We start from the raw sequence: 16,197 nt of genomic DNA on the forward strand, positions 1-16,197 counted from the left end.
AAATGCGATCATTACAAAATATTACTAGCCAGTCCATACAGGCGGCTGAAAAAGTAAAAACGAACATAAATATTAAATGACATTATTAAAATAAAATATTTTATGGGTTAATAGTCTGAAAACGTTTACTACTAATTCCTTCGCCTTCGTCATTTTTCCTTTTAATACCTTTCTTGTGGGACTGTAGGATCATTAATAGGTTGGACTGGTAGGTTATCAGTAGATTGTGGTAGCTGATTAATAGGTGGTTGTGCTGGTGGATTAGTTGTATTATTGGGACTTGACATTGGATTTTCATTTACATGGATATTATTTGGATTATGTCTTTGCAGTTGGTTTAAGCCACTACTAGCTGGGTTGGTAGTAACAGATACACAATTTTTTTCAAGAATAAAGTATAGAACGCTGTTAGTAACACCTTGAATAATAATACTGATACCGTTTGATTGTTGGTCCATATTGTGGCTAAAAAAAATGTGTTATAATGTTTTGAAAAAAATACAGACATTATCTTATTGGATTTTTTAGAGCGAAAAGTTGGTGCTGATAACGTGTTAAAAGGTAGGGAGAATATAAGGAGAAAAGTAATATAAGAAATTGATGTATGATTCGTATATATCAATTTATTCACCTTACTATTACAATAGATGAGTAATCCCTTTTATACTAAGCAATAAAACACTATTCAAGTACTATTTGCTACTTTAGAAGATGATTGAATTGCAACTTTTAAAGCATTCACAATGTTATCTACTCCTAACAAAAACTATATAGTGAATAATCCTTTGTATTCCTCTTCACTATAAAATGTTAAGAGGTGAACAATGTTCATGGAATGCAAATGAACAGTAAAACAACTGTTGGCTTCATTCTTTGTGGTTCCTACCTCATGCCTTCTCATTATGCTGTTAGAAATCAGATCCATAATCCTCTAGTCTCCCTCATTTTTTCCTTCCTTCCCATTCTAGCCTTTCGTTTCACCATTCTCATTTCTTCAGTTCACTCTCATTTTTCCTTCTATATCAAAATACTTTTATTCTCTGTCATTTTTGCTTCTCTTTGCCTGTTCTTAAGCCATTGTCATTTCTTTCTTCTTCTTGTTTCTTTTAAGGGTTTCTCAACAAGCCGTCAATTTCTTCTGTCTTCTCGACAATTCTGGTGCCATATCCTCAAATTTTAACGAGTATGTTTAATTTTCTATTATTTGTATAATACTATTGTTTTAGGGTTTGATTTTGATTTTTGATTAATGTTTTTAATAATGATTTTAGGGTTTGATTACTGTTTTTAGGGTTTACTTTTTGATTAATGTTTTTAGGGTTCAAATGTCAGATGAGTTGACGACGGAATTTGTTATATGTTAGTGTGGCTGTTTGTATGTCACCGGTAATTCTTTCTCTCTTTTCTCTGCTTTTAGTTCAGTCACACGCTCTCTTTTCTTGGATTGAATTAAATTCTTTTAATGGTAGTTGTGGGTTGCTTACAGTTCCATATTTTGAGCATTCAATTAAAACAATTTAGTCCCAATAGGTTGGTTGTCAATGCCAAACTCCTTTTCACCATTGCTTGAGGTTCTATATTGGTTGGTTTGCTTTAGTTTTATTTGATAATGTAGTATCTGCTTTAGTTTGAGGTCTATTTAGTTTGATCTGCTTTAGTTTCATTTATAGATTTACCTGTATTTTTCCTACTCTTAGTTCAGTATGAGTTGAATATTTTCTTTAATTTAATTAAATTTGATTAGTGCTAGCTTTAGGTTGCTTTTTCTTCGATTCAGTTGTATACTAATTTCTGTTATCTGCTGATGTAATAATCTCTCAACCTTCTTTTTCATTGGACCAATTGAATAAGTACACTGCGGTGCTTATTGTAGGGTGTTAAAAGAATTGAGACAATTCCACAAATAACAAATTTTGATTATTTGTTGCATTTTTTTCTTTTAGTAGTTTATATGATTGTGAATAATGTAATGTTTTGCACATCTGATTAATTGGCAAATTTTGCTTTATTTTTGAATATTGAATTATTTTAGATATTGATTCGATTAATCATTGTTGATGGCTAATAAATGTGCTCGATATAATGTACAATTTTTATTGGGACTTGGCACTTAAATAAACTATTTTCTTGTCTATTTAATGCTCTGCAATTTTATTGAGCTATACCTCTAAGGCTGAAGTAACATAAATCAAAATCTATTAAAAGTGGTCTGATGTAGAGCTTATGTGTTGTTTGGCTAATTGTGAGAAAATTTGAAACCATTAATCGAAAATTTAAAAAAAATGAACCAAATAATCTAAGTTTTAAAAATATTTTAAAAGTAAGCGTGAAAATTTCAAACTTGAGTTTTGGAGCTGTTCACAGTTAATAACTGCGAACAGCCAAATAGGACAAAATAGTTGTTCGCAGTTACTAACTGCGAACAGCTACTGATGCGTGTTTTTGTGCAGCAGATCTGTTCGCAGTTATTAATTGCGAACAGCTTCAAACCACAGATTTGGAATTTTTACGCTTACTTTTAGAATATTTTTAAAGCTTAGATTATTTTGTTCATTTTTTTATTTTTCCTCTTAATGGTTTCAAATTTTCTAATTGCAAAATATAAATGTGGCCCAGTATTAGTATAATCTTATTAGAGACTTATAATAAATATGCTCAATGATTATTATTTGCATACATAAATGGTTTTGAAGAACGATGATGTTGTTACAACATATATAATCATCCTGTTCATATTGAGATAATTCTTTTTCATAGAGGACTGTTCAATGAAAATATCTATATTTTAATTCATATTATTATTATAAAAGTCTATAAAATAGCTACATGAAATTCATAAATTAAAAATCGAAACATACAAATCAGAAGAAGTATGTCGAAGTTTTTTTTTTTTTTTTTTTTAAAATCGCATGATTGTCATGATGTATTGCGTATTTCATATATGCAATTAGTTTATTTACAAGTTGGGGTGTATGCTTTATGTAGCACATATTTTTTGTATTTAAAACAAGTTTGTAATGTAAATTGTTTTGCAATTTTTGGCATAAGTTATTTTATCACAAACTATGATATAAATATATTCTTCATCACAATTGTTTTACAATGTTATATGCTAATCTTAATCTTCTTTCATCAAATACATAAATCTCTAAAACCAAAGGAAAAATTAGTTATTACTCCATCCGAATCATTTTAGTTGTCTCATTTTCTTATTTGACAAAGACATTTTAGTTGTCACATTTCTATTTTTGTCAATCTTTTTTTATCTAAATATCCTTAGTTCATACCCGTAATTACGAATATAGCCTCATATACCTTACTTACCCACTACTTACCCTTCTTAATGGACCTCACACCATCCTTTATAACCGTGCCCAAGTAAATGGGACAACTAAATTGGTTTGGAGGGAGTATTATTTTGTGATCCACCGATGGATTTTGAAGAAAGCTTTAGAATAATACTCTCTCTTGTTCATGGATAAAGGGGCATTTGGGTTTTGTATCAAAATCAAGGACGGGTGGAGGACCGCTTAAAAGTAAGTGAAAAATTCTCTTTTTCCATAAAGGGTATTGATATTTAATTATTTATGTGAAAAAGAATGACAAAAATAGAAATAGAACATAATCAATAAATTCACCCAATAAGAAAATATCCCTAAATCAATAAATAGGAGAGAGTATTTTAAAATAAATATATATTATTTAATTAATGAAGTAATAATATTTTTATAACATAATTGGATTGATTATTAAATAATACATATTATATATGAATAGTAAAAAATTTATCACACATCATACTACCTATTAAAGATAATGATGTAATGACAAATGTCTATTTAAGAGAAGGTTTGCCAATAGGAATATTTCTATTGGTTAAATTCCACCTATTATACAACCTATTAAAAATGATGTATGTAATGACAAATATCAATCCCAATTAGGGATCGTTATGGGGCGGGTCTGGTCAGACTCGGACTCGGACCCTTTTATTTTTTATGGATCCAGACCCGGATTTGGACCCTAAGGGTCTAAAATTTTCAGACCCAGACCCAGACCCTACGGATTTGATGGGTCTAGGGTCCTTAATGGGTCTTATACAAAGCCTCCTTGATTTGTCAAAATTGAACCTTTTGCGAGTCTTTTTGTATTTTTGTAAGCAACTTATTATCGTATTATAAACACTTGATTGAGTCCATAAAATTCAAATACAAAATAATTACTAAAACGTAAAAACACTTGTCTAAATACATAATTAAAAATCAAATATAAAAGACTAAATGAGATACATAGTTTATATTAGAGGAGAAAGAAAAAGTTAGGGTTACTGGACACTGGTACTACGGTAGTGCCTTACTAGTTATTGGATTGAGATTAATGAGAAGGCAAATTAGGCAATCAATATTCAAGGCATTATATATTAATAATATAAAAAATTAATATTAGAATTTAGAATTCAGAAATTCATAATATAAAATTTAAAAGTATAGGGTCCGGTGGTTCGGGTCTGGGTCTTCACCTTAGGACCCGAATTCGGACCCGTCAAATATTTTTTGGATCCAGATTCGCTCCGGATCTGATGGGTTTCAAAAATTAAGACCCAGACCCTTAAAAAAGGGACGGGTCCGGAGCGGGTCCAATAGGGTCCTGGACCCATGACTATCCCTAATCTCAATCCTTAAACTTCGTCACCCTTTTTATTATATCGCAACCCCTTTTTTAATAAAATTACTAAAATGCTCTTAAATCTATTTTTAATTATAAAATCAACCATTATTATTACTTAAATAAATTTATTAATAATAATTAAATTAAAATAAAAAATATTAATTTTAAAAAAGAAAATAATTTTTTGAAATCAAAAAATAAACCTAATCACATGTTTTGTGTTGAAATTTGATACATAATCACTCTTTTGGTCGAAACTTTTGATAGGAAAATCACATTATTGCAATATTTGCGGCATTAGAACCTAGACATCAAGATCTTTCCAATGATATATTATATGCCCAACTCCGATAACCGAATGAGAAATGACGATTATTTAAAGTTTGTTTGTGCTGAAATTTGATACATGTTTAATCTTTTGGAAATAACGTCTTATAGAAAAATTGTATTAATGCAAGGTTTGCGGCATTAGAAACTAGACTCCAAGAGCTTTCCAACGACTTATTATATACCCAATTCTGACAATTGAGCGAGAAATAACGACCGTTTAAAGTTTGCAGTGATTTCTAACATTCAGTCGCGTGCGACCGGACCACAATCATATTGATGCTCATTTTAGTTGTCATTTCTAGCTCGTCATTTTTAGCTCGGTTATCGGAATAGGGCATATAATATAATATTGGAAAGATCTTGAAGTCTAGGTTCTAATGCCGCAAACATTGCAATTACATGCTTTTTCTATTTAAAGTTATTGCCAAAAGAGTGAACATGTATTAAATTTTAACACAATCATATTGATGCTCATTTTAGTTGGCCATTGTAATTCGATTTTTAGTTTTAGTTTGTTTTAATTCAATGAGTGTTTGGAGAGAATTTTTAGAGGGATGTTAGAGATTGAAGGTTTGAAAAGTAATCAGGGGCAATCTTTGAAGTTCAATATATAAGGGGTAGCAATAAAATGAAGAAGGTAGTGAAGTTTAATAATGCCCATATCAATTTAAGAAAAGGTTTGCCAATCATCATACTACCTATTAAAGATGTATGTAATGACAAATGTCAATTTAAGAGAAGGTTTGTCAATTTGAATATTTCTATTGATAAATTTCGCATATATGACATATACTTAAGCAAGTTGTTAATTTCTAAAACAAAAAAATAATTAATATTCATATTTAAAATACATTAATTGATTTCAATACAATATAATTAACCAGGCCCAGCTCTAGGATAGGCAAGGGTGTCACTGCCTAGAGCCCAATAATTATAAGAGCCCAAATGCATACTTAATGTAGTATGAGTAATTAAAAAAACAGTAGTTTCAAACTGTAATATGCAAATACCAAATATAGAGAAGAAATAAATGGAAAGTTTGTTTTCCCATTTCCCATATCTGTATTCAATTTCCATACGGAATACAGAATAATAAATGGAAAGGCCAATAGCTTTCATTTTTCGAAAAAGAAAAATATGGAATTGAAAAAGACTTAAGGCTTCTACATTTATTATCGGTGTTTATTATTCAAAAAAAAGAGGAAGGAGAAAGAAAGGCTAATCACACTAATTATGGATCTTATTTTCGAATTACCAAATTTCAACAGTCAACATATTGGTAAGAATGAATTTGCAATTTACATTGAGCAAGATTGAACAATTATTAATCTTTCGTTGATGTAAAGGTAAATAATATTTCCAGTATTCCTCACAAGATAGATCATACCTGTTCTTCCAAGGAAGGAGTAAAGAGAGATACGTGCAATCAAGAAATTCTCTAATTGATACCTGCACTCAATAGGGATCAAACTCCAAACCTTTAGCTCTACGTGCAGATGCTCTATCCATTGTTGGTGTTTTATTTGAATTGCTTGAAGATGAAGGAGGAATTAATTGTTTTTCTTCCATTTTCTAACTGGACTATTGAAGATTATATATCAGCTTGAATACTGATGGTGAAGGAGTTCGATTGACCGGTGGGTTTGTCGCCGGCTTGTTGATATTTTATCATTTAATTTATGCATTTTTGTTGTTGCAATTTTGATATTTTTTTATTTTTAATGTTATGCAATTTTTGGGTTTTAAGTTTAGCAATTTATGGGTTTTGATTTTCTACAATTATTTAGGTTTTAGTTTCTACATTTTTATCATACAACATAAACTCTTGCATTAAAAAACTCAAACGCATACAACACATAATATAAATTGCTACAGTATATAATATAAATAGATACAACAAATGACTTAAATATCTAACGTCGCATAATAAAAATACTTAGAACATATAACAAAATCACCTATAGCAAATAACCTAAGCACCTGCAATGCATAACCTAAACTCTTATAGCAAATAACCTTAACACCTACTCAACAACTTCAACATCTTTAAAACACCTACTTTACACACTGTGAATCTCTACTTGGTGTATCCTAAATGCCTACTTGAGATATCCTAAATCCTTCGACTAATCGTGCACTTCCACTATATTTTTCGTTTTTTGATTTTTAAAATTAATAAATCTAGTGGGTCAGCCTAATTGAGACCGTCTCTTTAAAAGACGATCTCTCACTGTGCACTATTGGAAATAACATCCTTCCCTTTACGCATTTCTCTTTGTTTTACTAATGAGTAATGAAGAAATATATTGATTCTTGAAATTTTATCATTGTCTAAAATCACAATAATGGTCCACCATCAAACCATTCGCCAGTACATCACCACCGGCTTAAGTCATTAGACTTGGACAGAACATTCTACCAACCTGAAAAACAGTTGTTTTTCCAACTACCAATAACTTTATCCTTCTAAGAGTGGTCAGTGGGCTACTAGAACATTTTTAAAAGCTAGGCAATTACATGTACCATATCCAAATAATGATTACTAGTGTGTTCACCAAGAAAATACTAGTATACAATGTACAGGGCATAATTATCATTAAAAATAACAATACAAAGGAATATGCTTCAACAATTACAGGTCTTCAGTGAACACATGGATGCTTGATGCTTGTACAGGAAATGAGGACAATTTAGGCTTTTCGTGAAATAACTCGCCTTTCTCTCTTGTACTCGACTTCTTCTCTTTGGTGCATTATCAGCAATGCTCTTCTTACCTGCAAGGTATGCAAAAGTTATCACAAAGGGGCACCAAAGAAAATGGAGTCAAATTACTATGCACTCAACAGGAGTGGAACAGATTTTGACTAATCAAACATGTTAGACCAAGAGTTCACTGTTTTGAAAAGGGCTGTGTGCTCATGATTGATCGAACAGCCAAACTTCTAACCTATAGAAAAACAGCTGTGTAAAGTGTAAAATAAATTCGCAAGTTATTCCCAGCAACTTACAATAGATTCATTCATCCCCATTCTGCTCAGGTCATCAATTAGACGTCTTTCTGATATATTGCTACCAATGCCAACTCTTCTCTTTATCAATACTTCTGCTTTCTGTTCAAATGAAAATGAGAAGTCAAATACATGATGTGGACAAGCTTAAATGATTGTCCAATGCAAAAACTAGAACTCTGAAAGACCTTTATCTCGTTTGCCATCTCGGCGGTAAGATTAATTTGAGAATTGATTCCAGAACGAGCTGCATCCATAGTGGCAACATTAAAGAGCCTCGTTGCTTCCATTACATGCTTATCTGTGGCAATTTCAAGCCTGAAACCAGTGTGGGCAATTTTCAGAAACTAAACATAAAAGAAATGAGTAGATACAAACTTCTGCAATGGCACAAGATCACCACCCAGAAAATAAGATTCCTACACAAGGAATGCAAACAAAAAAGACTTGCCAGCCCCAGTTTCAGTATTCCAACCTCCTTTACCCCCTCCCATGGTTCATTTTCGATAAGGGTGGTGACACAACAGATCATATTAAGGTCACTTGATGATAAAGTTTTGTATGGACTTGATCCCACTATTTTAGTGAGCACCTACCTTAAAAGTGTTAAAATAGGAAGTATTTTTACTTGACAAGTACATTCAAATACAATCATCGGAAAATACTTGCTATTATAAGGTTGGTGCACACTAAAATAGTGTGGACCACGTCTATACAAGACATTTATTCACTTGAAAGGCATTGTAACTTCAAAGTTTACACATTATGCAGAAAAAGTCATAACAGAAACATACTCACAAGAATAGCAATACAAACTCAGTGTATAAGGTAAAGCACTTACAATTCCATCTTTGCTAGGGCCTCACTTAGCCTAATTATAGCCTCAAGTTGCCTAACGGTGATTGGTATAGCAGCAGCCTCCCCACTTTCATTTGCTTGTTGCCTCATATTCTAGAAGAGCCACAAGGTGAAACCATTACACACATAATTAATAGATATGGTATATAAAGTTAATTCTGATTTTCAGCGTTGAACAACTTCTAGCCAACAATCCAAGTATAATGCCCATGGTAATGTAATAAGTTTTTGATTTATTTTTAGTTCCTACAATCAATTCTCATGAATGAAATGCTGGAACAATATTTTCTCTCCTCTCAACTTAGCAAATAAGAATTTCTTTATGGTTTCCGTACCTGTCGAATGCTGACATACTCATTCTGCAATTTCTTTGCAGCTGATTCTGACAGGCGAGGGTGGCAATGAGTTCTACAATAATGAATATACCTGTATAAAAGGAAGCACATGAATTAGTACTACCTTTGTTGCATAGTGTAGCACCAATGCCAAGTACGATGAGGTGAGTTCATACAGATACCTCTTCAACCAATTCTCCTCTTTCAAAGTTTTTGGATCCCCAGTAGTCGCATGAGCAGACGCATGTACTTTAATGATATGATTCGCAATTATCTATAATAAAAAAAAAGAAGGTAAAATATCTATGTCACGCTCATATCTTTAAGGACATATGGAAATGACAACATCAGACACGTCTAGGTGTAACAACTAACAGGCTCCTGAGCAAAAATCACTATTGAATTCTAATTTAATAATTACAGAAAACTAAAGACTTCTCTTACTAAAACAGTATTTACCTTATCTTGACTGTACATTCTAATATCTTTGACAATGAAGATAAGGTCGAATCTGGAAAGAATAGTTGTCTGCAGGTCAATGTTATCCTGTGCAGTCTGGAAGAAATGAAGTCACACTATGAGACCTTCATTGCTCAATTTGACATTAATGTTAGATGGAGAATAAGAAAAGCTACAAACCTTTAAGTCATCATAACGCCCTGAAGGAGGATTGGCAGCTGCAAGCACTGAGGTTCTGGAATTAAGAACAGTTGTTATACCTGCTTTAGCAATAGAGATTGTCTGTTGTTCCATTGCCTCGTGTATAGCAACCCTGTACCACCAAGATTGCAACTCATTAAAATTGATAGACAATTTTTCAAATGGATTATATCAAGAAATTTTGAGCATCTGTAATGATTTTCATCAAATAAATAGTAAAATATCTAAATTCGGGCAGACCTGTCCTCTGCTCTCATTTTGTCGAACTCGTCAATGCAGACAACACCTCCATCAGCTAAAACCATAGCACCACCTTCCAGATAAAACTCACGCTGGAAATAAACAAGAGCGATTAAAATCAAAATCTGGAACTCAAAGTGTAATGAAGCTATAGGCTTCATGGATATCTTTGCTAAATGTACTTGACTCTAACATTGCAGCATGTTAAGTTAAAAACTAACCGAGCCACTATCTCGAATCACAGAAGCTGTAAGACCAGCAGCAGAAGATCCTTTACCCGATGTATAAACAGCTACTGGTGCAGTCTTCTCGACAAACTTGAGAAACTTCATTGAGAAATCATGACTACAATATCAGTTACTTTTCTTTTAAAAAATGGGCTGCAACAACTTTGAATAGCCAACATACTTATTCATAGAGTTGACACAAAGCATATGTACACGAGGGCCAGTGAACATAACTTAGGAGAAAAATGAAAAGGCCTCAAAAGGCTACCTGTGATTTGGCTGTAGAAGGATCCCCTAGTAGCAGCACGTTGATGTCACCTCTTAACTTAACACCATCTGGCAAAGTCTGCCATTACAAAAACAATGTTTAAGTGATGTTCATTTGGAGATACTATTTTCATAATCTCATCAACTAAAGTGAACACAAAATATATGTGATCAACACAAATCATTTTACCTTCCTTGATCCACCAAATAAAAGACTGGCCACAGCTTTCTTCACATCATCATGGCCAAAAATTGAGGGAGCAATTTTAGAGCATATTCTTTGATACACATCAGTATGGGCAGCAAATTTTTTGAATTCTTCAATCTGTAATAGGAGCATAGGTCAAGACACACATACAACAATGTCAGTCTTAATCTCAACAATATCAAGTTGATTACATGACCAAAAGTAAATCAAAGTGAAAAATCCTGGTTAACAAATATTATACTTTATTCAGCCTTAACTAATGAAAAAACAGTTTCAAAAACCATTTACATGTATTCACCTCCTCCATATTTCTTATGCATGGTCATATGTTCATGCAAATCACAGTTGTTCGGTTACCCAAGTCATCTTTAACCTATTCTCTCTTCTAAGCTCCTCAAAGTTCAATCTTAGGCTTTTCTAATTTGCACATTTCAATCTCAGACATAAAATCAAGAGCCATAAATATGTTATAGGAAGCCCCAGTTATTTTTTTGCCCCTTAGAACAGGTATCTCATCATAATGATAAATTCTTTAGACATGGGCACTATAGTCTACCACCAGGTACCTACAAAACCAAAGAACTCGGGCCTCTACTGCCTACAGCCACATGACCCACAATATATACAGCACAATAAATAAAACTTCATTGCTAAGAGTAGTAAGAAATTCACGGTTCCTAAACACATTTTCAAGATTGCAGTAATTAATAACAAACTTTGCCAACAGATTGAGATACATATGTAAGAAATATTGATAAAGCAGGTAGGTTTAAGCATGGAACACACCTCATCAGCTGTGAAAGCAGCTTGACCTCTGGAGTTGGCTTCATTGGCTTCCTCTATTCCTACAACTCTTATATATGGTTGTCTAACTGCAACAGCTCCCTTGTGGCTGATGATGATCCACGATAAAACAACACCAAAGAGAAAAAGTTAAGTCAACATCAAAGCAAAGCAATGTAAAAATGATGGGGGAGATGAGCAAGATTCTCACGCAGTAGCAGAATTGGCAGCTTGAAAAATGCTGTAAATTCCCATGATAGTCAGTCTGGTGCCAGGAACAATTGTTTGTACCAGATGTCTATCCACAGAAAGAAGCATGTTTCTTGGCAATTCTCCAGTTGGAACATCCTAACAATCAGGAATTTAATAGCATATAAATACTCAATCATCCAAAACATTGGACTTATTCCAAGTAAAATAATCAATTCCCAATACAATTACAAACGAGATGTATACCTCAGGATTCTCTTGAAGTTTCAGAGTCTGTTGATCAACATACTTGCTTCTATCAGGAACCACAAGCCATGGATCAAGAGGGCATGGTTCTTCACCAGGCTAATATTGAAAGGAACAGTTTATAATAAAAAAAAAATAGAGCATGAGGCAAGGCATCAATAAAAGCTAGCATTAAAAATTGGTAAGCAGTAAAGTGAAGCAATGGAATGAGAAATTAAAGAAAAAAAACCTGAGGAATATGGTCACAAGATCTAGGAATAATAGCACCACCAAGACCAGGACGGCAAGGAACAAGCTTGACATTTCTACAATTCTTACAGAGTAAAGTTACATACGTAGCTTTTGCTTTGGTCCTCGAAGCAGCTATGGTGATTCCAGAAATCTTCACCAATTTTGATATATAGTGAGCCTTTACAAATTCATGTTCAAAATAGAAAAAAAAAACTATTAATTCAATGAAATTCATAAGAATCGAAGTTATGAAACCCTAAAAAGGAAAAGGAAAAGACATACACCAAGAGAGCGCATAGAGATTGAATCTTCATTAGAGGTAAGAAGAATCTGAATATCCTCGGTGAAAGGCTCCTCCATTTCTCCAGTATCTCCAGTAATCTTTGATTTCAAACTCGTTAAAACCTCGGAAGCCGCCGTCTCAAACTGAAATCAAAATCAAAAATCAAAATCACTGAAACATAAACTCTAAAACTTCAGAGCACAAGAGAGAAGATCGAAAAACGAACCAAAGGCAGATAATCAGCGGGGGAAGAGCGAAGAAGGGAAGGAAGATCCGGATCAAAAGCGACAAGATGTTCGAGATTGACGATGAGAGAAGTAGGGTTGTGAATGAGACTTTCTCTGTATGGGAAGACATTGGAGGAAGTCTCGAAGTTTCGGATGAACTCCTTGAATTTGAGCAGAACGGAATGGCGGCTGGAAGCTGCAGAAGCATCGGAACTGTTGTAGGTGTTGTCGCCGATACGACCAGGCGGGAACTGAGCTTGGTCACTGTAGTAGACTGCTCCTTCATCCCAACCTGACATTTTTACTCTTTCTCTCTCTACTGAGTTATTATGTACTGGTTGGAAAACTGAAAACTGGTGACGGAATGGGATTTTGGCTAAAGGTTGGAGATGAAAATAGGATTAAAGAGGAGTTTCTTTGTGTTTTTGGCGGGTTGTTTTGGCGGGAAAACTCACATTGAGTGGGCCGTGGCGACTATACTCAACGCCCATTGCAATTGACTACATTTATTGAGAAAATTTGAAAAAATTAAGTTTTATTACAAAAAAAAATCAAAAAATAAGCTTCGGGAAACTTTATTTCAAAATAAGCGTCTATTTCTTCAAAGTTAGATTTAGTAGTTGTTCGTTGTTATTAGAGGTGTTCATGGGCGGGCATGGGCGGGTATACCCGCGGGTATTTGCCATAAAATCTACCCGCGGGCAAAAATTTACAAAACCGCGCCCGCATTTGCGGGCATAATTTTTTGTCGCTACCCGCCCATTTTTTAAGCGGGCGGTACCCGCGGGTAGGCGGGTATTTATTACATAAATATCAAAAATATAATTGAAAATATAAAGTTGGGTTTTGATAATAATTAAAATACAATACAATGTCCAAAATACTCCAAAAGTCCAAATACATAAAAAGTCTCAAATTATTCAAATTACAACCATATAAAAATACATAAAAAGTTTCAAAAAACTTCGTCAATGGTAACACAATCGTCATCTTCATCCTCCTTTTCATCTTCTTCTAAACATGGCTCGCCATAATTAAACATATTCGAATTACTGGAAAAGTGAAAGTGAAGTGACATTAAAAGAGGCGCTTAGCCGCTTACTTCCTTTTTATTTTTTTCTTTTTTTTTTTCTCTTTTCGGTTACTTAATATTTAAAAATTAAATTGATTATTAAATATTTAATATATATTAAAGTAAGCGGGCGGGCGGGTATACCCGCGGGTTATTTTTACGTGTCGCTACCCGCCCAATTAGCTTGGCGGGCGGGTATTACCCGCCCAAACTTAAATTTTTTTAAAAAAACGTTGTCCATGCCCGCCCGTTTTTCGAGCCGGGCAAACCGGGCCTGGCGGGTAGCCCGCCCATGAACAGCTCTAGTTGTTATTAACAGTGAACAGATGAGCAGGTCAAAAATAGTCAAGTGTTTGTTCGCTGCTAATAACAACAAACAAAGACGTTGGTAAATAAAAGTCCATATCTCATTCGTTGTTAGTAACAACGAACAAAGACTTTGACTTTTTTTATCACAGTTTTTGTTCGCTGTTACTAGCAGCGAATAAAGACGAGGCTAAATACATAGCCATTCTTCTTCTTTTTCCATTTCCCCCAATTCTCAAAACCCTAAAAAACATACAATATTTTCCAAAACTTATTCCACCATTAAAACAACTTCATTCCTTCAATTCTTCATATCCTCTTTCCATTTAACATTACTAAAGTGTTCAGTTATATATTACTTGGATTGGTTTTTGGTAGATTCTTCTTTGCTTTATACTTTATTTTTTCAAATTTTAGGATTTATGTAAATTTTTTAATCCTTCTTTCAAATCCAGGTTCTACATTTGCAAAATCAATACTTTTTTAGGTCATCCTCAGCTGATAAGATATTGTTAATTAATTTCATTACTTATTTGTGTATATTTAGCAAGTATGGTTGTTAATGGTTAATGTAATTGTTAATTTTATTTAAACTTTATATTTATGTTAAATATACTAGTTTTTTTTGTTGATAATGTTCTTAATTAATTTCATTACTTAGTTGCGTATTTGTGTATTTTCTAATTATGATAATGATGTTGTTGTATATCTATTTATGTAGAAAATGATTAAACGTGCTTGCTGTTAAATGTAGTTGTGAATAATGTTGTTAAATGTACTTACTTTCTTATGAACTTGATGATAATGTTGATTTTGTATGTATTCTTGTAGAAATGACATCCTTTAGTGTGATTATAGTATGTTTTTGAAATAGTTCAATTCGATCAAGTAGTAGGAATGTTGGTATGATGGGGATAGACGTAAACTGCTTATATGCAATTCGAGCATGGATTTGAATGAATTTGAACTTCTTATATGTTCTAAAATTGAAATGGACTCCACAACAAGCACCGTAAATATATGTTTTAAATACGACATGAGTGGACAAATACAAGTACCGTAAATAGCCTTTCCAATTGAGGATGATGAGGCTTTAGAAGATACATGGGAGCATTTAAAGTCTACCCATATTCCCTCTTTAGACCAAATTACATAGTTTATTTGTAAATGAAACCAATGCTGCCTAACGCTGCTTCTTAAACTTTATCTTAATCCTCTCAGTATTTTCTTTCCTACGTGCCATATCATCTATTTGTCTCTTGAAGTTAAATAAATCGCCTTTAAGCTCTTCTTTCTCTTTATCGAGCTTAATTATAATGTCTTTCTGCTATTGAGTACCCTCCGGATCAATTTACCTAGAGTAGGTGCAATTCAATCCTATATCCAAGTAGAATGTACAAGCAACATACTACAGGCCAGGATCAAGTCGCTCCAATCTCGATTATTTTCAGCTTCATAACCTCAATAACATTGTTCTTCAATAAAATGCTTCTTTAACATCTAAGTAACATATAATATAATAAAATGATTAAAATTTAATGATAATATAAATCTTTATATATTAAGCAAAATAATAACAATATACCTTATCTTAATTTCAAAATCGATTAGATTTTTTTTATGGTTGGATAGAATACAATAAGAAAATGTTCATGTATTTATTAAACATATGAACAATGGCTATTTTCAAATCTATAACGACTATTTTAAATTTGCAATGGCTAATTTAAAATATAAAACAAAAAGTCAAAAAAGACAAACAATTTGTTCGCACAAAGAATAGAGGCATACCTGGTCAAAGTGGGTCAAACCACAAGTAAAAAAAATCCTTATTTGTATTTTATTTTTAAGCTTATTTGTATCTTATATTGGGGGTTACTAACAAGAGGGTTACAAATAATACATTATTTATATCGTTTGTTTGAACCTTAGATACAAATGACATTTTTTTAAATTAAAAATAAATATAATCCTATATATCTATATCGACTAGGGATTTATATAATATATATTTATAGAGGTAATTCGAGGTTATAAT

General features: G+C 32.8%; 1 protein-coding gene and 1 long non-coding RNA gene across 3 annotated transcripts; one reads left to right on the top strand and one right to left on the bottom strand.

Annotated features, from left to right (window-relative positions):
* Window positions 1–697: 697 nt before the first annotated feature.
* LOC130796735 (uncharacterized) lies at window positions 698–6,911 on the top strand. Of its 2 annotated transcripts, XR_009038743.1 has the most exons (4): window positions 698–1,183; window positions 1,319–1,386; window positions 3,485–3,536; window positions 6,345–6,907. It is a non-coding gene; the product is annotated as an uncharacterized LOC130796735 (long non-coding RNA). The 2 variants fall into 2 exon arrangements; XR_009038742.1 differs by having other exon boundaries at window positions 699–1,183; window positions 3,485–6,911.
* Window positions 6,912–7,483: 572 nt separating this feature from the next.
* On the bottom strand, window positions 7,484–13,173 carry LOC130796734 (DNA replication licensing factor MCM5). Its single transcript, XM_057659108.1, has 18 exons — window positions 12,781–13,173; window positions 12,554–12,697; window positions 12,270–12,449; window positions 12,041–12,139; window positions 11,796–11,932; window positions 11,588–11,693; window positions 10,784–10,918; window positions 10,595–10,672; window positions 10,321–10,425; window positions 10,100–10,191; window positions 9,839–9,971; window positions 9,659–9,754; window positions 9,382–9,473; window positions 9,200–9,290; window positions 8,848–8,957; window positions 8,195–8,324; window positions 8,007–8,108; window positions 7,484–7,772 (listed from the first exon to the last, which is right to left on the bottom strand). Exons 1-18 carry the CDS (start codon window positions 13,078–13,080, stop codon window positions 7,689–7,691), a joined length of 2,214 nt encoding a protein of 737 aa, XP_057515091.1. The 5' UTR covers window positions 13,081–13,173; the 3' UTR covers window positions 7,484–7,688.
* Between the last annotated feature and the right edge of the window lie 3,024 nt (window positions 13,174–16,197).

The sequence above is a fragment of the Amaranthus tricolor genome, chromosome 12 (assembly GCF_026212465.1).
Source record: "Amaranthus tricolor cultivar Red isolate AtriRed21 chromosome 12, ASM2621246v1, whole genome shotgun sequence".
NCBI lineage: Eukaryota > Viridiplantae > Streptophyta > Magnoliopsida > Caryophyllales > Amaranthaceae > Amaranthus > Amaranthus tricolor.

What these genes read in the sequence shown, in the direction of transcription:
- LOC130796734 (XM_057659108.1), bottom strand. Translation starts at nt 13,080, where the DNA reads ATGTCAGGTTGGGATGAAGGAGCAGTCTACTACAGTGACCAAGCTCAG. An exon ending in CTTCTACAGCCAAATCACAG is followed by an intron (nt 10,426 to 10,594) that starts GTAGCCTTTTGA and finishes TTCTCAATGAAG; the next exon opens with TTTCTCAAGTTTGTCGAGAA. An exon ending in GAGGAGAATTGGTTGAAGAG is followed by an intron (nt 9,291 to 9,381) that starts GTATCTGTATGA and finishes CCTTTTATACAG; the next exon opens with GTATATTCATTATTGTAGAA.